General features: G+C 42.5%; 1 protein-coding gene across 1 annotated transcript in view; it reads left to right on the top strand.

The window, feature by feature from the left end:
* tln2a (talin 2a) overlaps window positions 1-25,129 on the top strand; it is a gene marked incomplete in the record, with an annotated part of 95,489 nt that overhangs the window by 63,957 nt on the left and 6,403 nt on the right. Inside the window, 32 exon segments of the mRNA XM_036136501.1 lie at window positions 1-57; window positions 245-358; window positions 662-796; window positions 1,099-1,227; window positions 1,341-1,443; window positions 1,541-1,749; window positions 2,062-2,181; window positions 2,320-2,517; window positions 2,606-2,745; window positions 3,342-3,435; window positions 3,531-3,620; window positions 3,716-3,838; window positions 3,913-4,056; window positions 4,676-4,837; window positions 4,999-5,139; window positions 5,237-5,418; window positions 7,869-8,001; window positions 8,208-8,309; window positions 9,338-9,508; window positions 9,654-9,800; window positions 11,870-11,971; window positions 12,219-12,338; window positions 14,242-14,388; window positions 14,698-14,864; window positions 15,889-16,072; window positions 16,193-16,318; window positions 19,760-19,876; window positions 20,209-20,394; window positions 20,475-20,582; window positions 20,721-20,826; window positions 21,736-21,741; window positions 22,112-22,236. Coding sequence (XP_035992394.1) covers window positions 1-57; window positions 245-358; window positions 662-796; window positions 1,099-1,227; window positions 1,341-1,443; window positions 1,541-1,749; window positions 2,062-2,181; window positions 2,320-2,517; window positions 2,606-2,745; window positions 3,342-3,435; window positions 3,531-3,620; window positions 3,716-3,838; window positions 3,913-4,056; window positions 4,676-4,837; window positions 4,999-5,139; window positions 5,237-5,418; window positions 7,869-8,001; window positions 8,208-8,309; window positions 9,338-9,508; window positions 9,654-9,800; window positions 11,870-11,971; window positions 12,219-12,338; window positions 14,242-14,388; window positions 14,698-14,864; window positions 15,889-16,072; window positions 16,193-16,318; window positions 19,760-19,876; window positions 20,209-20,394; window positions 20,475-20,582; window positions 20,721-20,826; window positions 21,736-21,741; window positions 22,112-22,236 — 4,188 coding nt within the window.

Here is a 25,129-nt window from a genome sequence, read left to right as displayed (position 1 = left end):
GCCGCCGCCTCCAACAAGAACACAGCAGCTCACCAGCAGCTGGTGCAGAGCTGTAAGGTGGGCATTAGAGCCGACGCGCATGCACCTTTCTCTGTCCTGTCACTTAATAAGACTGTTTTGCAATGTTTCTGTCTTTTATTAGCCGTTTCATTTCTCTCTCACAAAATTCTTTGCTGGATGATTTACAAACTCAGTTTACACTGAGCTTAAGTTGTGATTTTGGGGGCGGTATGTGCCACTGCAGGCTGTTGCAGACCACATCCCGCAGCTCGTCCAAGGAGTACGAGGCAGCCAGGCCAAACCGGAGGACCTGAGTGCACAGCTGGCCCTTATCATTGCCAGCCAGAACTTCCTGCAGGTACAGCAAGCTTATGGCCCCAGCAGCTCTCACTGTAGTTGCGTGAGGACCCCTTAAAACTTCATATTCCCCAAATAACATCAGTCCTACATTGGGAACCAGGCTGAAGTTATAAATAGTGCTTATGTCACGGGAGGACCCATTAAAGTAGGCCTGTAACCTGTTTCTGCTTAAAGAAACATTAACGGCGTTGTGAAAACACGATGATCAGGCTGCTGGACCCTTTTTACTTTTAAGTAAAGCATTTTCATTGAGCATTTATTTAGAAATAACAGTGAAAATGACATCTTTTCCCTCGTGTAGCCCGGTAGTAAGATGGTGACCTCGGCCAAGTCGTCTGTTCCCACCGTGACCGATCAGGCCGCAGCCATGCAACTGGGTCAGTGTGCCAAAAACCTGGCCACCTGCCTGGCTGAGCTGAGGACGTCTGCGCAGAAGGTAGAGCACGGGGAAACTCACAAAGACACCACGGTTTAGTCACGCTAGCCGCTGTACGCATGAGAAAAAAAATGTAATGACGCACATATCCTATTTAGACTTGGTATTCATGTGGACTATGTGTGTGTTTTCTATTCAAGCCTCTTTTGTAAAATTCTTCACAGTTTATGAAAATGTATTGAAGCTTTTCTGTGTATCTTTTCAGACTTTCTCTTTAAATCTTGTAGCATCGCTACACACAGCGACGTAGCATGAGCTGTAAATACTAGAGCTGTTTTTGAAGGCCGAATCTTACCTCCTAGGCTCATGAAGCTTGTGGCCCCATGGAGATCGACTCTGCGCTCACTGCCATCCAGACGCTGAGAAGCGAGCTGCAAGATGCGAAGCTGGCTGCAGCCAACGCTCAGCTCAAACCTCTGCCTGGAGAGTCGGTGCGAGACGTTCTTGAAAATATTCTCGGGGGACAAATATCGTTAATAAAAAAAAACAAACAAGAAAAAACAGCTAGGCTAACCTTTTTCTGTGTGTTTCTACCTTTTTTTAGTTGGAAAGGTGTGCTCAGGATCTGGGCAGCACCTCAAAGGCGGTGGGATCCTCCATGGCTCAGCTGCTTACATGTGCAGCTCAAGGAAATGAGCATTACACTGGTTAGTTCTGCAAAACCTCAAAAGGCCGTCTCGCCTCCGCAGGCGTGCAGCATGTTCTGTGGTGACGCTCGCTGTCATTGTGTGAACCCGTCCCCAGGAGTGGCTGCCAGAGAGACAGCCCAGGCCTTGAGGACCCTCGGCCAGGCAGCTCGCGGCGTTGCTGCGTCCACCACGGACCCCAAGGCTGCGGCGGCCATGCTGGACTCGGCCCGGGATGTCATGGAGGGCTCGGCGCTTCTGATCCACGAGGCCAAGCAGGCGTTGATTTCCGACGGAGACGCTGAGAGCCAGCAGAGGCTGGCTCAGGTGAGCCGGTTTAGGTTTTACCCAGAGGACAGAGGAATGCAGTTCTGTCTAAAAAAGTGAATGAATGAATGGGTAATTTATTTATTTGATGAAATAATACATATAAAATTAGTATTCCAATAAAATGATGTGTTTGGAATGAAGGATAATCCAGATTTGTTAGACTTTCCAGGCTCGGATCTAGTTTTTATTTATTGGGTTTTGGTGTGCTGCCTGGCTCATGAACCTGACGGGCAGATTTTTAGCTAAGCTGGGTCGCCTCCTCTAACCTCTGTAAAACCCCGTGTGTTGGGATCCTGCGGTGTGTTCCAGGTGGCCAAAGCCGTCTCTCATTCCCTGAATAACTGCGTCAACTGTTTGCCCGGCCAGAAGGACGTCGACATGGCTCTGAAAAGCATCGGCGAGGCCAGCAAGAAACTTCTGATTGAAACAGTGAGTCAGTGTAGCTCCTGTTCTCTGTGTTCAGAATTTCTTTTTTCGCTGCGTTGAAGACGACCGTGAGTAACAAATTTGACTCTCGTGCCACTGTTTGATGTAAGAAACGGTAACAAACCTCTCCCCACTGTCTAGATCCCTCCGTCCTCCAAGTCGTTTCAAGAGGCCCAGAACGATCTGACTCAGACCGCAGCGGACCTGAACCAGTCGGCGGGGGAGGTGGTCCACGCCTCCAGAAGCTCCAGCAACCAGCTGGCCTCAGCCTCCGGGAAGTTCAGTCAGGACTTTGATGAGTTTCTGGATGCTGGCATAGAAATGGCCGGACACACGCAGGTTGGATTTACAGGGAAATCCGCTCCACAGTCATGGCAAAGTAGCAATGTGCAATGCATTTTCTCAAGTTACGACCTTATGTTTTCAGAAAAAGGATGACCAGGTGCAAGTGATTGGTAACCTGAAAAACATCTCCATGGCGTCCAGCAAACTGCTGTTGGCTGCGAAAAGTCTGTCTGTGGACCCAGCAGCTGCAAACGCCAAAAATCTGCTTGCTGCTGCTGCAAGGTATGACGACTAGCCACGTTCACTGCTTTGAAAAAGCAGTCGTACCTGCCTTAACTTTTCTGCATTCTGTGAGCCCTAGGTTATGCATGGTTACACATGCTTTTTGTGCAACCTGAATAAATGCTTTAGTGAAATAAATTTTTCCATTGTTACATGGCTGCAAAGCTTTTGGTGTAAGTCGTTACCGGCTTTAGACATCTAGAGAGGATATTTTCTGTCCATTCTTCTTTGCAAAAAAGCTTAACCTCACACTTGGTGATAGTTTTCTGCCCCACAATGTTTTTTTTAATGTTTTTTTAACATTTAATTCTTAGCTCATCTGACCAGAGCGCCCTCTACCACATGTTAGATGGGAAAATTACAGCTAATAGGAGCACATTATTTACCTTTTCAACAAACAAAATAAGTCTTCAAAAGCACTTTAACATCATTACCAGTATTTAAACATTACAGTTCCATCCATGTTTCCATTTGTGCTGCATCACCTGTGTTGTAGATCTGTGCATGAAACTCTTAATCAGATGCATTCAAACAGCATGCGAATAAATGCTAATCCTCTTTTTGATGATTGTTTTTGTGTTGATTCTGTGTTCCAGGGCTGTGACTGATAGCATCAACCAGCTGATCACGCTGTGCACGCAGCAGGCGCCCGGCCAGAAGGAGTGTGACAACGCCCTTAGAGAGCTGGAGGTAAATCTAACCTGGTTGCTGATTATTCGCTCAACGCTTTCTCTGCTGTGTAGAAGTACGAGCCAGTCATCCTCTCCCCCTTATTTGCCCATCAGGCTGTCAGAGGGATGCTGGACAACCCCAGTGAACCGATCAGTGACCTCTCTTACTTTGACTGCATTGAGAGCGTGATGGAGAACTCCAAGGTAAGGCCTTCAAATCCAGCAGCCTGATGATGGAGTACCCTTTGCACTAGCACGCCCCAATCATTGGAGCCTCTCCCGCTCGTGTTTTTTCCCAGGTCCTGGGAGAGTCCATGGCTGGCATTTCTCAGAACTGCAAGACCGGGGACGTGCCTGCGTTTGGAGACTGTGTCGGCTCAGCCTCCAAAGCCCTGTGCGGCCTCACTGAAGCTGCAGCGCAGGTACGGCGAGGGGAGGGGAAGCTGCTCCTTGTATGCTGGCGATGGAGATTCTTATATATGTATATTTCTCTCAGGCCTCCTACTTGGTGGGTGTGTCGGATCCCAACAGTCAGGCAGGCCACCAGGGACTGGTGGACCCCATCCAGTTTGCTAGAGCCAACCAGGCTATCCAGATGGCCTGTCAGAACCTAGTGGACCCACAAAGCAGCCCCTCCCAGGTGAACAAATATACATGCATACAGCAAATCGTGTGAACGTCTCTGATCTGAAGTGCTTAGTAGAGGGATTTTCTGACAGCCGCTTCATAGCTTTATTTGTAACAGAAATCTTGTTTCTTTCTTTGCTTTTTTTCCTGCGTGTTGACCTTATGTTGTTATTGTTATGCATGTTGTTATTTTTAACATTTTTCTTAAGTTGTAGCTTTTCTTACTTCCTAGTGATCATACATTCACGATATTTGTGCAAAAACTATGATTAAATTACCCAAAGTTGTGATTCTGGTGTGTAAACCTCGAACTGTTTGCCATTCAAAGAGCCACCTTGCTTATATGAAAGCCTAATATTGGTTTCTATCTAATTATCACCTCCATTTTTGTCTTATTATTATTTACTATTCTTATTAGTATTATTATCTCCCTGGGTGTTCTTGATCCATTCACAGCTTGTCAAAAGTTTAGTAGCGATTATTATTTTTTTTCTATGTAATAGTGCTTCTCTTTGCTTACACATCATTTGTTTTTTTGCAATGCATTTTAAAGCTGCTTTGTTGTGAATAAGTAACTATTTTGAGTTCAAATCTGTGGCTCACTTTGGTTTTCATTATCTACAATGTGACAGGTGTTGTCTGCAGCCACAATCGTTGCAAAGCACACTTCTGCATTGTGCAACGCCTGCCGTCTGGCCTCCTCCAAGACTACCAACCCAGTTGCTAAAAGGCACTTTGTGCAATCTGCCAAGGAGGTGGCTAATACCACTGCCAACCTAGTCAAAACTATCAAGGTAGAACCACGACTGGCATGCTGCAGCAATAGCTGCAAAACTCTTTTATCCGTGCGGAATAATATAAGGAAATGTCTTTGAGTTACAATTTACTTTTATAAGACATTTTAGTTCAGTAACTCTGTGGTTGATGCTAGTGTTGCATCTCTATGACGCTGCAGGCTCTAGATGGGGATTTCTCGGAAGAGAACAGAAACAGGTGTCGAGTTGCCACAGCTCCGCTCATCGAAGCAGTGGAGAACCTGACGACGTTCGCCTCCAACCCAGAGTTTGCCAGCGTGCCGGCTAAAATCAGCAACGAGGTGCGGTTGTGAGAACAGCTGGAGCCAATGTCTACACCTGTGGAAGTGTAAAATGCATGCGCTCTTTTGCAATTCACTTAATTGCTTTCCTCCTAAGGGCTCGACGGCTCAGGAACCCATCCTCCAGTCGGCGCGCTCCATGCTCGACAGCTCCACCCACCTGCTCAAAACGGCACGGTCGCTGGTCATCAACCCCAAGGACCCGCCCACTTGGTCCGTTCTGGCGGGTCACTCTCGCACCGTCTCTGACTCCATCAAGAGTCTGATCACAGCCATCCGGTTAGTAAACGAGAAATTGTTCAGATATCACACTTTCTCTCATTTTCGATGTTGTCATAGTTATCAAATTACAGGCGTGTTGCACTTAATTGGACTATTATTGAAAAGTTTATTAATATCAGGGATTTAAATAAAAAATGGGGATTTCACAGATCTAATTCACTAAGGATGACATGTTTGAGGTGTTTATTTCTGTTATTTGTGATCAGTGTGGCTTACAGCTAATTAAAACCTCAAATCCAAGGTCTCATAAAGTAGAATATGTTCAGTAAAATTATGAAAAAATAAATGAACACAGAAATGTTATCTTATGGCGTGCATAGTCATCGATAGTAAGCCACAAAAGGAAATTACTAAAGAAGTTTGCTGTTCAGTGCTGTATCTAAACACCAACACATATTAATGGAGAGTTAAGTGGAAGGCAGATGCGTGGTAGAGAAAGGTGCACAAAACATGGCTAGCTGGTCCAAAGTCCCCTTTTTAGATGAAAGCAAGTTTCATCTAATTTCAAAAATCCAGATTCCAGAGTCAGGAAGTAGAGTGGAAAAGCACTGAAGCCATGTTGCTTGAGGTCCAGTGTGACTTTCCCACAGTCTGTGATGATTTTGGGGAGACATGCTGGAGCTCATGTTTTATTAGGTCTACGTCATCAGTGCAGCTTATCAGGAAATGCTTCTGTCTGCTGATAAGCTTTATGCTTTTATTTTCCAGCAAGACCAGGTGCTCGTTCTTGCTGCCCGTAGGTGTTGGCAGTTCCCAAACTACCAATACCTACCGTAATGACCGTGATATTACTTTGCTTGACAGGTCAGCACACTGGCCTGACCTAAATCCCATAGAGAATCTGAGGTGTCACGAGACGCCAACGAGAACAACGCAGATAAGCACAAGAGCAACCTGGGCTTCTTTAACGCCTCAGCAGAGCCTCATGCTGATATCTTTCATGCTACGATGCTGTGAATCAAGAAAAAGGAGCCCCCACCAATTATTGACTACATATACTGTAGAGTACATGGAAATATTTTAGAGTGGGCTGCCATCTTTGTATTAAGAGGTTTGTATTGGTCTTCCAATGTATTAAGAAATGGAAGTATGGGGTTTTAGTAGCTGTAAGTCATCATCAGTTCAACAAAGGGTTTGAAATATGTCACTCCTTATAATTAGAGATGCTTCGATCCAGTTTTTTGTAATCCGACACCTGAGCTGAGCATATCGGCCGATACGCGGTACCGATCTGATACTACTGTTAAAGGAATAAACCGTTCATGCTCTTTAGCGTGGTGCTTGTGGAGGCGCTAATTTAAGTGTGGTGTTGAATTTACCAAACTTATCACCCCCCCCCTCGCACTTTATGCTGCATGTTACAGTTGGACAAGTTTGAAATGTTTCCAAATATCAGACTTGGCTGGGTCTGACACGTGCTCTGTGTAACCGTTGCAAACACAGAAAAGAAGTGACTAGATCGCTGTAACTGTATTGTATGACATTAATAAAAAAAATAAATAATTACTGGATCGGCGTCAATCATCCGATATCCGCTAATTAGTCAATATCGGAGCCGATATCCGATACGGGTATCGGATCGGTGAATCTCTACTTATGAGCTTCAGTTTTGGAAATATTGAAATTAACATTTTGATGACTATTAAGATACAACGCTAAAGATGGTGAACTTGTTCAGCCGAGATAATAGATGACTAATAACGTTTGGCTCGTAATGCAAATACAATTCAGTTTTTGTCTCTATGAAAGCCTGCACGTGGACATTGTTGTTCTGAACAAGGTCAGCCTGTGAAAGAGGAGATTATACCGGAAACAGAGAGGGACTTGATCCCTTGCAACAGATGCACTGAATTTTGGGGCTCTCTGCTCTTCCCAGAACATCTGCAAATTAGCATTCACTCACAGCCAGGCAGCTTAGCATCTCTTTCAGTTCTGCTGCTCTTATCACAGGCTCCCTTATGGACTACAAATTCACAACTGGGACTGCGGCCCATGCCTTTAATAGGATTCTATGATCGTCTGCGGTGCCGGAGAATACAAATGGCAAAGGGCCTTTTTGTCCTACAGAGGTCATCCTCATAACTTTGTTCGTCTCATTGAGCACAAAGATGAGGTTTTCTTGTAAATTTCCTCACTGTCGCGCCCACAGGGCCAAATTGATGCTTAACATACTTATTCTGCCCATGAGGCTAGAGCTGCAGACCGCTCAGGGGGCTGCAAAACTAATTTCCCTGCCCAGCTTGATTTCCTTGCACTAAGAGAAGACCTTTAATTTCAGCACTGAGAGGGGAAATCCCAAAGAAAAGATGTTAAAAATACAACAACAGCTTTTCTCCTCTATCATTCTTCTTTCCTTATCTATTCATTTTTATCTGTCTCCCAAGTTTTTTTTAGTTTTTTTTTATAGCTTTCTGTTTTTACCCCAATTTGTCTTGTCTGGGTCTCAGGGACAAGGCCCCCGGCCAGCGGGAGTGCGACTCGTCAATCGATAATATTAACAAATGTATCCGAGACATTGAGCAGGCCTCTCTGGCGGCCGTCAGCCAGAACTTACCCAGCAGGGACGACATCTCGCTGGAGGTGAGCAGCCGAACAAAGGCTCAGTTTTATTGCAATGTTTTGACCCCGTTAGATCCTTCTGCTGAATATCTAAAGCCATAGAATCACAGAACCGGCGTCTTTCTCTTTTGCTGCTTTGATTTATGCAGTTTCTTGATGGCTTGTTTGCACAAACCGGTACATTTTGATCAAATGAAATCATTTATTTTCTTTTATTCTCCGCTCAGGCGCTACAGGAGCAGCTGACGTCCTCTGTGCAGGAAATTGGCTACCTAATTGACCCCGTTTCCACAGCTGCCAGAGGCGAAGCTTCCCAACTAGGACACAAGGTATGTGGGCCGGGGATGTTAATCACTAGTGCCCTGGAATGATGGAGCAACAGATTTGTTTGGTTTTAGAAAATGTATTATTTTTTTTTAAGTAAGGGAATATGATAGAATTATTGAAATCACCACAACATACCAGAACTAAATCCTTATTAGAGTTGCACTGATCAGGCTTATCTGAGTCGAGACCAATTAAAATCTGAAACGTAAAAGCTGAGCGTTTTTTTCTAGGTTTAGTTAAGTTTGGGGAAGATAGAAAATGTGAATGTTGAAAAATGCTGGATATTTCTACAGGACAAAAATATAACGATCTTTCAAAACGCAGTGGTTTTAGATTGATTTACATTTATCTACAGTTTATCATGTCACAATTTGATTTTTAACATTTTTACCTGCAGTGTTTTGTTTTTGACTTACTGATACAAAGCTCTTGTTCAAAAGTAATCTAGACCCTTTTTACAAGTTTTAGAATTTGAGACTTAAAATTAATTTACAGGTTAAACCGGACCACATGGTCCTTGAACTTGGCCTGGTTACAATTCCCAGTGCTATGTTTTCTATTTGCAAACAAAGCAACAAGTGTGCAAATTTCTTTAAAGGATGTAGCACTTATTCTACAATACCCATGTACCTTTTCATGCAAATTCAAGATAGCTGGTCTAAGTTGGCCAAGGTGCAAAAAAAAAAAAAAAAAAAAAAGCTTTGACATTACCGTGCACCACACAGAAACCTGAAGTAACTTTGAACATTGTGTTGTTTTCTGATATGTGAAACCTACAGAATTGACTACTACTGATCAGTACTACTGGAATATTAACATATCCAGAATAATTTAGGAACTGAATAACAAACATATAGAAAATTGAGCCTGGAAAAGGATGGAAATTTGAAATGGAAAATGTAAAGAAGCTCTGCAAAAGGTTTGCCGCATACTTGAGAAAAAGCTAATTAGAAAGTCATGTTTTGTTTCATGTCTAACTGAGATTTCTGTTCACAGAACTTGTATATTCTCGTGCCTTTCCCCCCCTCAGGTGACCCAGCTGGCGGGTTACTTTGAACCTCTCATCAAGGCGTCTGTGGGCGTCGCCTCCAAGCTCAGTGACCACCAGCAGCAGATGACTTTCCTGGACCAAACTAAGACCCTGGCTGAGTCTGCTCTGCAGATGCTCTACGCTGCCAAGGAGGGTGGAGGAAATCCCAAGGCAGGAACATTTTTGCTTCACCCTCCACTTCATGCTGTGTTTTCACTGGTTCTTCTCCGCAGCGTCACATCTGTTGAGATGATCTAAGGGCTTCCAAGGAGGATATTTAACAGTCTCCATGGGTGCTTGTGTCGCCACTTTGTAGGCTTCCCATACGCATGACGCCATAGCGGAGGCAGCTCAGCTCATGAAGGAGGCGGTGGATGATATGATGGTGACGCTGAACGAAGCTGCCAGCGAGGTGGGGATGGTGGGAGGAATGGTGGAGTCTATCGCCGAGGCCATGGCCAAGGTGAGTTCGGCAGGGTGAGAAGTGTTTCAACTGCTTCACAGTAAATTAATAATAATTAATATTTAGAACCAAACAAACCCATTGAATCGTTTGAATTTCAGTTTGTTTTATGGTTGAATGCGGCTATTGCTTCCTGACGGTGAAGTACCCTGCAAACGTTTTCCTACTTAAACATTTGCAAATTTTGTCATGTTACAATTACAAATGTGTTTTTTATGGGCATACTATAGGATAGAGCAAAACAACTTCAATGTGGAAGGAATGTCATATGTGGATTTCAAACTTTTCTATGGATAAAAATCTGTGAAGTGCAATGTGTATTAGTGTAAAATGCTTCCTTAGTCAATACTTTGTAGAACCACCTTTTGCTGCAGTTGCAGCGTCAGTTCCTCAGGGGGTTATGTCCCCCCAGTTTTGCAGATCTACCTTAAACAGTATGTTTTAGTAGCTTTTAATAGGTTTGCCAAGATTGCCCTGTGATTAGCATCCGCACTGCATGATTCTGCCACCACCGTTGAGTATATAAGCTGAAAAGTTACATTTTGGTCTCATCTTCTTCCACATGGTAGCAAAGTTTACATTGGACTTCTTGTGGATTTCTTTCAACAATGGTCTTCTTCCTGCCACCCTTACATTAAGTCCAGATTTTGTCTTTAATGTGCAACTAAAGGTTTTCTGTCAACAGATTGCTCCATATGAGCCGTGGAACCCTGCAGCTCCTCCAGAGCATGGCCCTCTTGGCTGCTTCTTTGAGTAATGCATTTAGTTGGATGACCCAGTCTCAGTCACACCCTTTCCAGTTTTCAATAACTAACTGAACAGCTATCCATGAGATAACCTTACACTGCTTTGAATTTCTTGGTTCCTTGTTTCATAATTCTTGTTTGTTCACTAATATTCTGTAAAAAAAAAAAAAAAGTGTCACATGTTGACTTTTTCCATCACAGAAAATCCCATGAAAAGACATTGGCACATGTGGTTGTAATTGTGATAAAATGTGTTCGGAAGTTCAACTTCAACGTGAATATATATATATTTTTTTTATTTCTGCAATATTTGACCATTAATTGTAGCATCAAAACAATCTATATACAAGGCTTTGTTATTTTAAAAGCTGGTTAGTTTTCCTTGTTTTGACCCAGACTTTGTCACCCCATGTTTGCATCATCATGATTGCAACCTCCGCTTTGCCTGAGCACAATAAATAATTCAGTGGGGCAAAATTGACTGTTAATGCATCCACCCTAAAACAAAGACATGATCTATTTCCAAGAGCCGAGCTGCTGGCAAAAATATGATGCGTAAAAAGAGTCAAATGTTTTTACCCCGAGGACAGGTGTGGAATAACGCCAGCTTATGACACCCCTGAACCAGAATTATCACTAAGGTGACAGTGCCTCAGATGTGCGAGCTCAAACCGACGTGTTTGAATTAATTTCACATCGTGGATTATTTAATATAATTGTTATGCATAGCTCTGCATGTTGAGCATTTGGAGTCTGTTTGCCTGTGTGACGTTCAGCAAGTTAATTAAACGGGGATAATCAATGGGCATAATGGCTCGTTGTCCTCTGTGATTTGAGCAGAGCACATTTGAAGCTTTTCTCACGATCGCCGCCACTTGCCGAAGGCTGCAGATTCCAAGCTGCTACTTCATGGGAGTGGCGAATATCATGGTCTCAGAATGAGTTGTCTACATTTCAGACCTGTTTTTTTTTTTTCACACGTGTTGTCATCTTCATTTTGTCCTTTCCTGTGTCAGGCACTTGTGGTGAACTTGTCCAATTTAGTAAAACTAAATTATACAAAAAATACAATTGCATTGCAAGCCAGTGATTGAATTCTTCAGTAAATGTTTTTAAAGCTATAATCACATACTGGATTTGGTGGATAACTTGCAGATGAAGTGATGCCCCGCACACACATCAGATGCTTCGTATTGAGGGGTAGATGACCAAACCTGAGTGATTGTCTTTTTTCTGATATTTTGTGTGTTTGAGGAACAAATAAAAAGATGTGTAAAATGCAAGCTGCAGTGCCGTTTCTAACTCGTTTGTGTTCATATTCAGCTGGATGAGGGGACGCCTGCTGAGCCTGAAGGTTCCTTTGTTGATTACCAGACGAATATGGTAAAACATTCAAAGGCCATTGCAGTCACGGCTCAGGAAATGGTAAGCCTTCATGACAAGCGCAACTCCAACTTGACAATATCGGGAAGATTAATAGCCAACCTGTTATCGTACTGTATGTTCATGCAAAGAATTGTGGTAGTAATTTGGCAAACGCTTCATGCAAAGCCACCGGTTTGTAAACGCTGATCACTAGACTGAAATTAACCCATGTGCTCTAGCTCTACTCTGATGATCGCTCTGTGTGTGTGTGTGTGTGTGTGTGTGTGTGTGTGTGTGTGTTTATCAGATGACCAAATCGGTGACCAGTCCAGATGAGCTGGGGGCGCTCGCCTCTCAAGTGACCGTGGATTACAGCCAGCTGGCTGTTCAGGGGCGGCTGGCTGCGCACACCGCTGAGCCAGAAGAGGTGAGGAGGAAACTCAAACCTTTAGGCTATTTCGCAGGGAAATGCGACCCATATCCGTCTTTTTCACTGCAGTGTGAATGGTCCAATTTCGAGCTTTTCACCTCCCAAAAAAACCCCGATTTAAGTCACTTCCATATGTGGCACCAATTCAGATATGTATCAGATTTTTTTTCAAATCGTCCGCAGTCTGAACGGTCATGTGGCATTTTATCCTTATTCCTCGTCACTCTGCTGTCTCTCACTACACATCCATACACAGTAGTAGCAATTAGCGCTCCATAAAAGACCATTTTCAGCTGTGCTGCTTTCTTCTTACCTTATTTAGACTTGCTATGTGGTCTTAATATTGTGGGCTCCCATTGCTGAACAGCTTTCTAATAATAACAAGGACACATGCTGGCCGGTATCAGCGTTTTTTTTCTTCTTATTATTTTTAACAAAACTTTATTGAACACTTGTAGAAACAATTACATTCACCATTACTTCCATAAACAATGCGCTGCTCTGTGACGTCTCCGTCTGTTATCAGCACGTGCGGGTCGCTTTGCGGCTTTGAACCGTTCAGACAGAAGTCTGATGACGGTTGCATTTAATATAAGTATGAACGGCCACACCGAAAAAAACAAAAAAAACAATCAGATTTCAGCAAAAAAAAAAATCTGAATTGAGCATCAACGCCTGCAGTGTGAACGTAGCCTTAGTCACACTCATAAAGCAGCTCAGCTAGCTGGTTATGCTATAGGTGAACAAATAAAGGTTCTCATACTGCTTGATCATTTCAATCAGAACCTTCAATGTATTTCATGTGATAGCTATATCCCGCTAACCTGACAACAGCCAGCTGCATGTATCGCTCCGCCTAGCTCCACTCACATACATCTGGGACATCGATCATTGAAAATGATTTCCCCAACCAAATTTATGGTCTGGCCAATCAGGACGCAGGGCGGGTGTTTCCTGGATGTGACGTAGTGGAGAAGTGAAGATTCCAACCGTGAGATTCCAACAACAATGGCGGCTCGCATCGAGGAAGCAAGCGTTAACATTGATGCTGCTATTTCTTCTGTGTTGTCCAATCTATCTGATATTGTTTCATTAAAAGAACATCAGAGAACGGCTCTGAAGGCTTTTGTTGGTGGAAACCATGTTTTCGCCCTTCTCCCGACCGGATTTGGCAAGTTTTGTTTTCCGGGGCGCGTCCGCGTTGCGCGTCCGCGGACGCGCCCCGGAGCGGTTAGCGGTTAGCGGTAACTATGTTAGGAGGCCTATTAGTCCTCAACGCGGTCGGCCCGGGATCGACTCCGACCCGCGGCGCTTTGCCGCCTGTCTTCCCCCCTCTTCCTGTCAGCTCACTGTCAATAAAATGCGTGCCACTAGAGCCGCAAACACATAAAAAATAAAAAATAAAAAAAATGTTTTTCCTGCGTCGGTCTCATCAGCGTCACGGGTTAGCTTCGGTGTGAGTGGTTGAAATAGCACGTCGATAAAGATGACAGACAAGTGGCTTATCCAATCATATGCAAGGAGTTTTGATAAGGCCCAGCCTTCAGTAAAGGCAATTCCTATCGCGGTGTCCCAGATGTATGTGAGTGGAGCTAGGCGGAGCGATACATGCAGCTGGCTGTTGTCAGGTTAATATCCCGCCTCCTTTCTCCTATAACCCTTCAATAAAATCTAGCTCTCATGGGTATGTAGGGTAGCAGTCAAAATGAACACTCCACACAGCCCTGAACACGCCACACCTAATGTGTAACGTGGCGGTGGCAGCATCATGATGTGGGCATGTTTCCTCGCAGGAACAAGGATGCTGGTTAGAGTTGATGGGAAATCTTCCTCCGCTATCAATTTATAGTCTTTGTAAATCGGCGCCACGTTGATCAGATGGACTTGTGTGTCATTGCAGATCGGCTTCCAGATCAAGAGCCGCGTGCAGGAGCTCGGTCACGGCTGTATCTACCTGGTCCAGAAGGCTGGAGCTTTACAGATCAGCCCTTCGGACAGCTTCACCAAGCGAGAGCTCATTGACTGCGCCCGTGCTGTCACAGAGAAGGTATCAGACTGTATAATTTGGCTGCACAGCATTTGCAAAGCACATTATCTACTGTCTGCAGTATTTGGAAAATGAGTAATTTTGCAATGAATGCAAGACCTAATATTTTATCATGAGAAATGGCAGGAAATACGAATATAGAAAACGGAGTTTATTTGTGGAGATTGTTTGTTTTTGTTTGTTTTGACAGTATTCAGTTTTACTTATTAAATAATATTGAGTTTTCAGGATACGCAGGATATGAAGTCTTACCTGGGGGGTCCATCCTCACTTATATAATTATTGATTTTAATCTATCTACGTCCCCAGGTGTCCTTGGTGCTATCAGCCCTCCAGGCTGGCAATAAGGGCACCCAAGCCTGCATCACAGCTGCCAGCGCGGTGTCGGGCATAATCGCAGATCTGGACACCACCATCATGTTTGCATCAGCCGGCACACTCAATGCAGAGAATGACGAGTCCTTCGCAGACCACAGGTTGGAGCATGAAGTGGTTGAATGCAAAAATAATTGCAACTCCTCCCCGGATGTTTTTTTTTTTTTTTTTTCCATCCCAAACTGACTAAATGCAGCATTAGCTGCTAAATGCAGAGGAAGTCTTTTATCTTTATAGATGCAAAATACCCAGAAGCTTTGAAAACTTGAGGCTGCGTCACGTCGCATTGTTAAAGGTATACAGGCACGTTATATGCTTTTAAAAAAAGACCCAAAACCATTTGATCATGATAAAATAAAGTTATATACATGCTGATAATGTTTTCATGGTCCTTTTTTGTGAAGAAAATTAGCCCCCACACTAGGCACATATAAATAGACGTGACGCCATCTAGCGACAGTATCGCATACTATCATAATGCCGGTTTGCTTAATTAATAAATCAAAATTAACTAATGCCTGACTGAGCCTGATTGTCTGGGATGCCTCGCAGTAAAGCGGCACCTCAGCATGATCGAAGACCAACCGTTAATAATTAAAATCAATCAACAGGTTTACCGTCCGCTTCAGTGAACACAAACAGTCATTGGAATCACTATACTGTTTTGAGCTATATTTTTTGTTTGATTTGTGTATTACAGGACCTCACCATGTTTAGAGGACATAATAGCTTCTGTCGATGAGGGCCTGAATGCAGCACAGTTCAGAGATAGGCATATCTGCTGATCCAAGCCGAGAGCTGTGACATTACATGACACAGTGACATAAATCCTTTCAGGCAGTCCTCAGTGAGTGTGTGCCTCATGGAAGATGGACAAAAAACAAGTGTCAGTTCTGCTTGACATGGAGCAGAACTCCTCGGTTCTGGGTTAGGGTGAACTCTTTAAAATGTAGACTTTCCTGCAGCTTTGGGAGGACAACAGAAAAAAGTTCTGCTTGGAAATCAAAACATCTGAACACAGTTCAGATGATTATTTCTGCTAGTGTTAGACTTTGAGTTCAAGGTTCAAACTCAACCTCCTGTTCTTAGTTTTTTCACCCTACCTCCTCTCCTTTCTGCTCTCAGGGAAAATATTCTGAAGACTGCCAAAGCCCTGGTTGAGGACACCAAGATGCTCGTGTCCGGAGCCGCTTCCGGTCAGGACCGGTTGGCCCACGCCGCCCAGTCTTCTGCCAAAACCATCACCCAGCTCACCGATGTGGTCAAACTGGGAGCGGCCAGCATCGGCTCTGACGACCCCGAAACCCAGGTTACAGGCTCTTTCGGTTTGCTCGAACAATGAGCTGCGAAACTGTATATCCTGTCAGTTTTTGGTGCTACCAGAACTTCACGGTGGTAAGTCTGTGTCCCTGTCTGCGGCTTTCTCCAGGTGGTCCTGATAAACGCAGTTAAAGATGTGGCCAAGGCGCTAGCAGAGCTCATTAGTGCCACCAAGTGTGCAGCAGGGAAGGCAGCAGATGATCCTTCCATGTATCAGCTGAAGAGCGCCGCCAAGGTGAGGGGGATCGCTCTCAAGCTCTGCCTCTGAGTTTAAAGGAGTTTGAGGGGTCAGTTTCTCTGTATATTTACATGGGGGCTTTCTTTTAGTGATAAAAACCTTCTTAAAATAAATGTGTATTATGTTCATTTCATGAAAGAAGGTCTAAAAAAGATGAGGGAATCTGAAAGGCATGCTAAACTATCTGCCATCATGGAAACTAGGGCTGGGTATCATCTAGGATGAGCCGATTCGATACGATTCTCGATACACAGCTCACGATACGATACGATTCTCGATACATAGCTCAGCTTGATTTGATTCCAATATCGATATTTATTACTTTGAATTAATGCTCAGTGATTCAATCACCAAAATCAGCCAAATATTATGTTTATGTTCTATTTATTGATCACAGACATATTAACAGGAAAATAAAGTGCATTTGCTTCAATGCATTTAACGTGTCACAGAAACCAAAAATGTGCCCAAACATCTGATTTTAGGGACAAAGGAGCTTCTAAAATCCTGTCGGCCGTTCCACAAATTCGTCTCACTCGCTCTCCTTCGCTGTGAACTGTAATGGTTGCGCTGTAATAACGCCCCCTAGGGTCTTCGGTTCTCCACAATCACTATCAAGCTATTTCTGGATAATGTTCACCTAAACTAGTGCACTTTCACATCTCCCACAGGTGCTGGGTCCCAGGTATTAAGTGTTCACTTATATACAGTAATCTTGTAATTTATTTATTTATGTTCTTTCACTTTCTTTTTTCAAATATCACATTACACATGTCAGCTTACATAATAATATATATGATTTAGCAATGGCATCTAGGTGTTATTCGAGTGTATCTGTTGCTTTATGTCTGTTGGTTGTGCTGTTCTTTTTGTGTCTCTTTCCAGGTGATGGAGCAGACAAAGAAGGTTTTATCATTCTCTCCCTTTTATCTCCTCTTTCTTTCACCTCTACTCTTTTTTTTCTTTTCTTTCACTTTTTGTTCTTCCTTTACTCTCCCATTGTCATGTCCATATAATTTGAAATTCTCCTTGCAGGAATCATAATAAAGCTGTTTACAAGCATAAATCAAGTGGAGCACTATGGCGAAAGCCGTTTGCTCCACTTGTAAAAGCAAAATCTGTCGAGCTCTATCTGGCATTGAGACATCAATTCCTATTGCCATATTGCTAGACAGGACACTGGGAGAAAAAAAAAAAAAAAAAAAAAAAAAAAAAAACGCCCCCTAGAGGTTGGGAGGTATATCGATATTGAAAGCCAGAATATCGATATTAAATCGTTTTTAAAAATATCGATAATAATCTTTATATCGATTTTTATGCACAGCCCTAATGGAAACCTGATATTTTTAACTTAAACAGCTGAATCCTCGTTTCTGACACGTTTGCAGTGTCAAAGCAGCAGCACATAATTCACTGATTACACTGTTCGACTTCTCATTAGCGCTCTGTGCCGTGAAGATGCCAGTTCCCAGTTAGCAACAGCCGAGGGTGTCATTAAGTCACACAGAGGGGGTAAAAAACATGCAGATTTAGGCTTAAGGTGGGGAAAAAAGGAAGCTGTTTTCCCTCCTGACAATCCTGTGTGCATCAGGAATGGCCTCTTTTATAAAATCTCTGCCAGGTGTGCAAGTTGTGATGACTTGCTGTGCACTCATTAATTATGGTTAATTGCATATTTATTTGGACATTCTGGTCCTGTTTGTAGTTTACAGTGTCTCCTGTTGTGCAGGCAGAAATATTATAGATGTGACGGTAATTTACATAAACCCATCACGAGCAGGAATGTCTCATTGATTTTAACGATTTATTGAAATGTTCATTGGTTTCACTAATAAAGCTATTTCAGAAACTAGAATTGGGTGCACAAGTTTCAATGTATGGCGTTTTTTCTCTAATCCACACAGGATCAAATTTACACATACAGGTATGGCTCTCTGTGTAAACACGCCACCACAAATATTTGTTTAAATCTTGCTTGGAGAGTTGCAGAGCAACCACATGCGTCTTTGCTTCCTGAAAGTCTGACCACTTTCATTGAAATGCTGGCAGCAGCTAGGTAAACGGAAATTAATAATCTATTCTGATAGCCCTTATCAGAAAATGTGACCATAACAGAATTTAAAGGACATCCCACCCTAAACAATGTTGTGACTTTCATATCTTTTTACTGCATATAACAAATTTTGTTTCACTAGTATGACACAATAGACTGAGCATGCGTTGACACCAGCCTATCCTATAACCTTTTAAGATTCAAAATCTGTGATGCAAATATAGGCTTTTAGACACCTTAAAAAAGTCTGAAAAAATGTGTTCTTCTTGAAACATGAATGATTGGTCAGTTGCAAACCTCAATTACAGCTCTGTCAGGAGAAAGAAGAATATATATTTGACGAGAAACTGATCGGTTCTAGGTATCAAAAAGCCTATGGTTGGACTACAATTGCCGGGTCTTAAGAGGTTAAGTTACAGTATGGTTCCATTTTTACAACAAGAGTTGTCCTACATCTGACCTGCTACAATCCTGCTTGATAACAGCGCCCTCTGTAGTCACAAAATAAGAGCGTCAGTGAATTTGGCGAAGCACACAGATGGATCTGGCTTTTAAACATTGTCCACAGATGTTCGGTAGGGTTGAGCTTGACACTATTCCAGTAGCGTAATATTTCCCTGCTGTATCCATTTAAAACCTGGTTCTTATGTGTTTGGGCTTCTGCCCTGTCAGAAATCTCTGTTGTCTCCAACCATCTTGCTGTCTGTTCAGGGTGAATTTAAAACAGCAGACCAGAGCCTCAGCATAATGCTACCACCACCGTGCTTTACAGATAGTACAGCATTATTTGGCTTTAGACGCTAATCTTGACTTGTCCAAACACATCTCTTGTCATTGTGGTGAAACAGCTCAACCATTGTCTCCTCAGACCACACGTTTTCTCTCCTAAATTTCGTTGGATTATCCAAGTAGGCAGCTGCAAACTTCAGGTATAGCTGAAGGTTTTGATCACAGACCAGCAGCTTTTGTTGTTTTTCTTGATCGGCGCACTTTCTGCCCACAAAATATTATTGCCGTTATGTATGTATTTGAGGGTTTGTTTATTTCTAACTCGCCGTGGGTTACCTTTCATGGCCAGTCCTCGTTTTTGAAAACCATTGAAGTTGTGTATTGTGTCACGCCACCGTGGGAAAAAGAAACAGTTCAAATGGATCATCAAAAGCCTAGGACTAATATGGCTTTCCTGCAGGAGTTGAGGGCATGTAAAACTCTGTCTATAGCCTTTCATTATACTTTCCCCTCCAATGGTTTTAATTACCTTTTTAAAACTGTGTTACCAAACAAACTGTAAGTAAACGTGCCTTAACTTACAGGTTCATCAATGGTTTGTGTCATGAGGGTAAAGTACTTTAACTTGGTCATAAATCAGCAATCTTGTGTGCCAGGTGATGGTGACCAACGTGACTTCCCTGCTGAAGACTGTCAAGGCTGTGGAGGACGAGGCTACCCGCGGCACCAGGGCGCTTGAGGCTACCATCGAGTGCATCAAACAGGAAATGTCGGTAAGAAAGGCAGAGGGAGGCCTGACACGGGGGGGCAATATTTGACAGCGTTGTTAGACGATGAGCAATACATCAGGTTATTATTTTTTTATTTAAAGTGTTGTCTCGGGGTGATGCAGGAAAAAATTAGCCTCTTGGTTAGTAAATTCACTGCTTGTCAACACTTGATGCAATCTACTGGATTTCCTTAGATAGGAATTTTTTTTTTTTTACCAATCTGTATAATGTGATTGAATTTGACTTTGGAAAGTGCCTTGAGATGACATGCATCACGAATTGGCGCCGTATAAATAAAATTTAACTGAATTGTGTGGTTTTGTCCATTTCCTCAGTTGTTTCAGTCCAGGGACACTCCAAACAAGACCACCACGCCAGAGGAGTTCATACGCATGACTAAGGGCATCACCTTAGCCACCGCCAAAGCTGTGGCGGCAGGAAACTCGGCACGCCAGGAGGACATCATCCATACGGCCAACCTGAGCCGCAAAGCCATCTCTGACATGCTGACGACCTGCAAGGTGCCGAACCACTTCCACGTGCAGGCTGCCATGTCCTAAAGAGATTAAGTCGTCACAGTGTTAATTGCTTGTCTTTTCAGCAAGCGGCATACCATCCAGAGGTCAGCAAGGAGGTCAAGAGCAGAGCACTGATGTTCGGAGCGGAATGCACAACTGGATACATCGATCTGCTGGAACAGGTGCTGTTGGTAGGTCCAGAACCTTCATCGGGAATTGTATGTAGGGGAAAAGAACAACTTGCTTGATTTCCCTTTTTTGTGACGTAAAATAGCTTCCACCTGGCCGTATCAGTGGGTTTAACTGGTGAGCGTGTGTTTTGTGTGTAGGTCATGCAGAAGCCCACAGCAGAGCAGAAGCAGCACCTGGCAGCTTGCTCCAAACGTGTGGCTGGCGCCGTCACGGAGCTCATCCAGACCGCCGAGGCCATGAAAGGTAGCAGCCACCACCCAGACCCGCACCCCCCAACACAGTGCCATGCAAATGTAGTTCAGTCTCTTGTACCTTTCATTTTTTGTCACAATACAACCATAAACTTTTATTTGGATTTTCATGTGAGAGACCAACACAAAGCAGATCATCAATTGGGGTCAGAAGAAATAAAGCTAAAGAGTTTTCAACATTTTGTTTTTAAAAAAACAAATCTCAAGTGTTGTGCATTTGTATTCAGGCAACCCATGTAAATGCTTTTTAAAAAACATGTAGCCACAGATACATTTTGTCCTTCTTGGAAAATGGCTAAACTCAGTCAGATTGGGTGAAGAGTATTTCTGAACAGCAGCGCCTGCCACAGATTCTTAAATGGAAGTAGGTCTAGACTTTGACTAGGCCATTCTAACACATGACTATGCAGATTTTAATGATTGCATTGTAGCGGTGGTAGTATGCTTGGGGTTGTTGTCATCATAAAAGACGTCCTCTTGGAGGTTTAGGTCTTTTGCAGCCTCTCAAGGATTGCATTGCACCCCCTCAACTCTGACCATCCTCCCTGTCTCTGCTACCACCCTCATGTTTCATGATGAGCAGTGTTAGTTTACTGTCACATGTCGTGTTTTGCATGCGGGGACATTTATTTAGGTTATTTTTACTCTTCAGGTGACATGTGACAACTGGTTGCACTGGGTTGTATTTAGGGGTCTCAGAGTAAAAGGGCCTGAAGACAAATGTGCACCACATAATGCTAAAACATGTTTAATTTCCCTTCCGTTTTACAAGGAGGTGTTGGTCTAGCACCTAAAATATAAATAGCATCCCTTGAGGTTTGTGGTTATAATGTGGCCCTGTATCATGTGACATTTCTAAGAACTTTTAATAATGTTCCTGTCCCCTTTTATCTTGCCACAGATGGAGGTAAGTTAGCAATGATTTCTGTACTGTGTTTTGTTTCAAGGAGATGTCTCTTCAGCACTGCCAAGGGTTTCTTTAATCAAACTCAGCCACTGTCTGGCTTCTTGAGCACTGTTGCCTTCATTCATCATGCTTTGTTTCCATTTTAACTACACCACTTCATTTTCAGACTGTTTGTCCGCTCCATCGGCTGTGCATGGGGATGTGAGGAGATTTTGCATTTTTCTGTGCTCACAGTTTCTGTTTTTTTTTTTTTTTTTCTGTTCCGATCGTCGTGTTGAGGCATGCTCTGATGCTACCCTGGTTTCCGTGAACTAATTGAAATTCTGCACCCGAGTTTAAAACCTAACGGCGTGCGTATGCCATGCTTCAGGTTCGGAGTGGGTGGACCCTGAGGATCCAACAGTGATCGCAGAGACGGAGCTGCTCGGAGCCGCGGCGTCCATTGAGGCAGCAGCGAAGAAGCTGGAGCAGCTCAAACCCAGAGCAAAGCCAAAGGTGGGTGAATTTATGATGAATGGCTGAGCTTAGGGATGAAGAGGGGAAACAAGTTTAAACATTTCTTAAACTGCACACAAGTGTAGACATTGCTGTCAAAAGCTAAGAGAACCTGCAATTCTAGGACCTACATTGGTAAAGCTTCAGCTGGATAAGATATGGAGCTATGTAACACATATCTTTATTTCAGCAAAATGGGTCCCATTTATATTTTATTTGTAAACTGGTGTAATTGCATATTTTTAAGTATATTTTTATAGGCTTTTTTTACAAAGTTTCTGAAAAGCAGCTTTACATTTCTCAGTTGGTTTTATAAACAATAATACTCAATAAAAACATATATATATATATATATATATATATATATATATATATATATATATATATTCAAAGCTCTGCTGCATTCTAGTCTTTATTGTATTGTGAGTTAATCCAGCGACTATAACTGACAAAAAATAGAGTGGGGTTTGATATTTACTCCCATAGTATGAAATCCAGAGTGAAATAAGTAGATCTGCAAAGGAAAATTTATTATGCTGGACTATATATGCTCACAGTTCTGTTTTAATATAATTGTCAGACAGTTTTTTCTTAATCCTTTTTGTTTTGTGCTCCAACAGTAGAATCTGTATTGGCTGCAGAATTGATTATGATCAATTTTAAAACTTTTTGTGCAAAGTTATTTAAAATGTTTAAAAAAGTAGATTTCCCGTTTTTAAATCCTGCATTTCCAATTTGGTAGATTTGCACCGCAAAGAAAATAAACTAAACCCAGCGGAGATAAATAGAACATGAATATATGGAGGGATTTTAACACCCGGGAACAAAACTAGAGAACAAAACTAGAGATTCATTTGCAAGTCTACTGCATAAAAAGAGCGCATCTGAAATTGGAATCAATGGTACAAAAAAGCCAAAGTGACACAGATTGCTCTATTTACTCTGGTGTTGCTGTTCAGTCATCCAGCATATGAAAATCCAAAATATCCTTTTAAGCAAGAGACGCCCAGTTGCTAGCTATTAAAGCATTTACAATTTTTCTATTTAGTTTAAAAGGTATATGAAAGACTTGAAGATAAAAAAACAAACAAACAAGAAAATCGCTACTTGTATCAACACACCAATGTTATGCAAACAATGAACAAATATTAATAAAAAAAATGCTTAGTTTGTGGTCATACTCTGCTTTCTTAATTATGAGCACAAATCAGTGAAATGCCCTAACATTTTATTATAAATGTTTACTAGAAAGGTGCACTTCTGTTTTAGGATGTTTAATTTCTTAAAGCTGACAGGACTTTGTTTTGGATTTAATCTTCTTTGAAGCTGAATACAGCACATATATTTCTTAAAAAAAAAAAAAAAAAAAAAAAAAGCTTTAATTTTAATACTAAAGATCTTGGCTCTTCTGGAATCTTTCTCTGTAACACTTAATTTTTATGTAGATTTAAACTTAGAAACAAAATTATAAACACAGCAGAAGTGTTCAAGTGCTTACTGCACAACATATTCTGCATTTGTTTTGTCATTCTCCTCTTTTTAGAGTAAAATAAGTAGAACAGAGTGTGTGGGCTGCTTAACAGACATGTTGCCGGCTTTAGCTGGGGAAACAACTCTACCTTCACAAGTATTATTAGCCTCTTCTATGTTTTTTATCCCATAACTGCTGCCGGCTGATCGGCAGTGCACAGAAACAGGTGAGGGTGGGGAATAACTTTATTCTCCATGCAGCCAGAGAAAATCCTCTAACTCTGGCTATTTCTGTGCCAACCCATTAGTAGGACTTTAAACCATTGAAACTTTATGATGGAACGTTTTGTCAGTTTTGAAACCGAAACTTGTCACTAAAATAACTGAACTGTAATCTTAATAAACTAGTGCTGCTCAATATATCGGAAATGTATTGCAATTGCTACATTACTGTATGCAATATCAATATTGCAAAGAAGGGCTTTTACTGTCATAAATATCGTTACTGTCATAAATATTGTTTAATTATGTAAGTGCCATGCCTTTGTGCTATCCATGGCATTGATGCCTGTTGTTTAGCATGTATGACATTTGCAACAGGCACTGGTAACGTCAAATAGGCTGTTTCAGTGTCAAAGCAGCAGCTGTAGGCCAGAAACAACTTTTTAAAGACAAAAATTCTGAATTTCATTTCATGTCGCTGGACAGACTGTTCACTTTCTGGGATGCTGTTTTTGCAACATAGCCAAATCAGAAAGACATTAATGCCGTTATGTATTTATTTAGCATAAGTCATGCTGTCACTGTTTATCAACATTGTTGCAAATTGCCCCGTTTTCAAATTGTCTCAATAGGACGTTGGATCTTAAGTTTCATGTTCTGTCCTCGTGTTATTGGCAGCATAATTGCTCCACCCAATTAGGTTTCTTCCGTTGTAAAAAAAAACGAAGATTGCTGTCCACCTTCATGTTTAGCCAAAGTCTGTCTCATTTTTTATGTGAACCACACAAACCCAGCCTCTTTGAGGCGTCACCTCCGTCTACATCCCACGCTTCTACAACAACACAGTTTACAGTCCTCCCCCCTCCTCCTGTTCTTCCTCCCTGATCCATTTCCCTTCTCCTCGTATGTCCTGGCTTTAGCTTGGTGCGTCCGAGTCTGCTGCCATCTAACCCCACCCCACCCTCTCCTCCTGCCCGCCCCCACCACCGGAGGCCTTCTCTGCAGGGCTCTGTCTGATATGTTTGATATATTAGGTTGTTATTCAGTCCCAACTATATATCAAACATATTCCTACAGTGTCCCGCTCTGTCTACAGACTTGTGGTGTGAATGTTTGTCTGTGTGTGCGTGCGTGAGAGAATGTCGGGATGTCTGGACTACAGAATGTTTGTCCTTCTTCAGCTAAGATTAAATTTGTTTAG

The sequence above is a fragment of the Fundulus heteroclitus genome, chromosome 4 (assembly GCF_011125445.2).
Source record: "Fundulus heteroclitus isolate FHET01 chromosome 4, MU-UCD_Fhet_4.1, whole genome shotgun sequence".
Classification (NCBI taxonomy): Eukaryota; Metazoa; Chordata; class Actinopteri; order Cyprinodontiformes; family Fundulidae; genus Fundulus; species Fundulus heteroclitus.
Note: the sequence above shows the minus strand (reverse complement) of the source record. Positions and strands in the feature narration are given on the sequence as shown.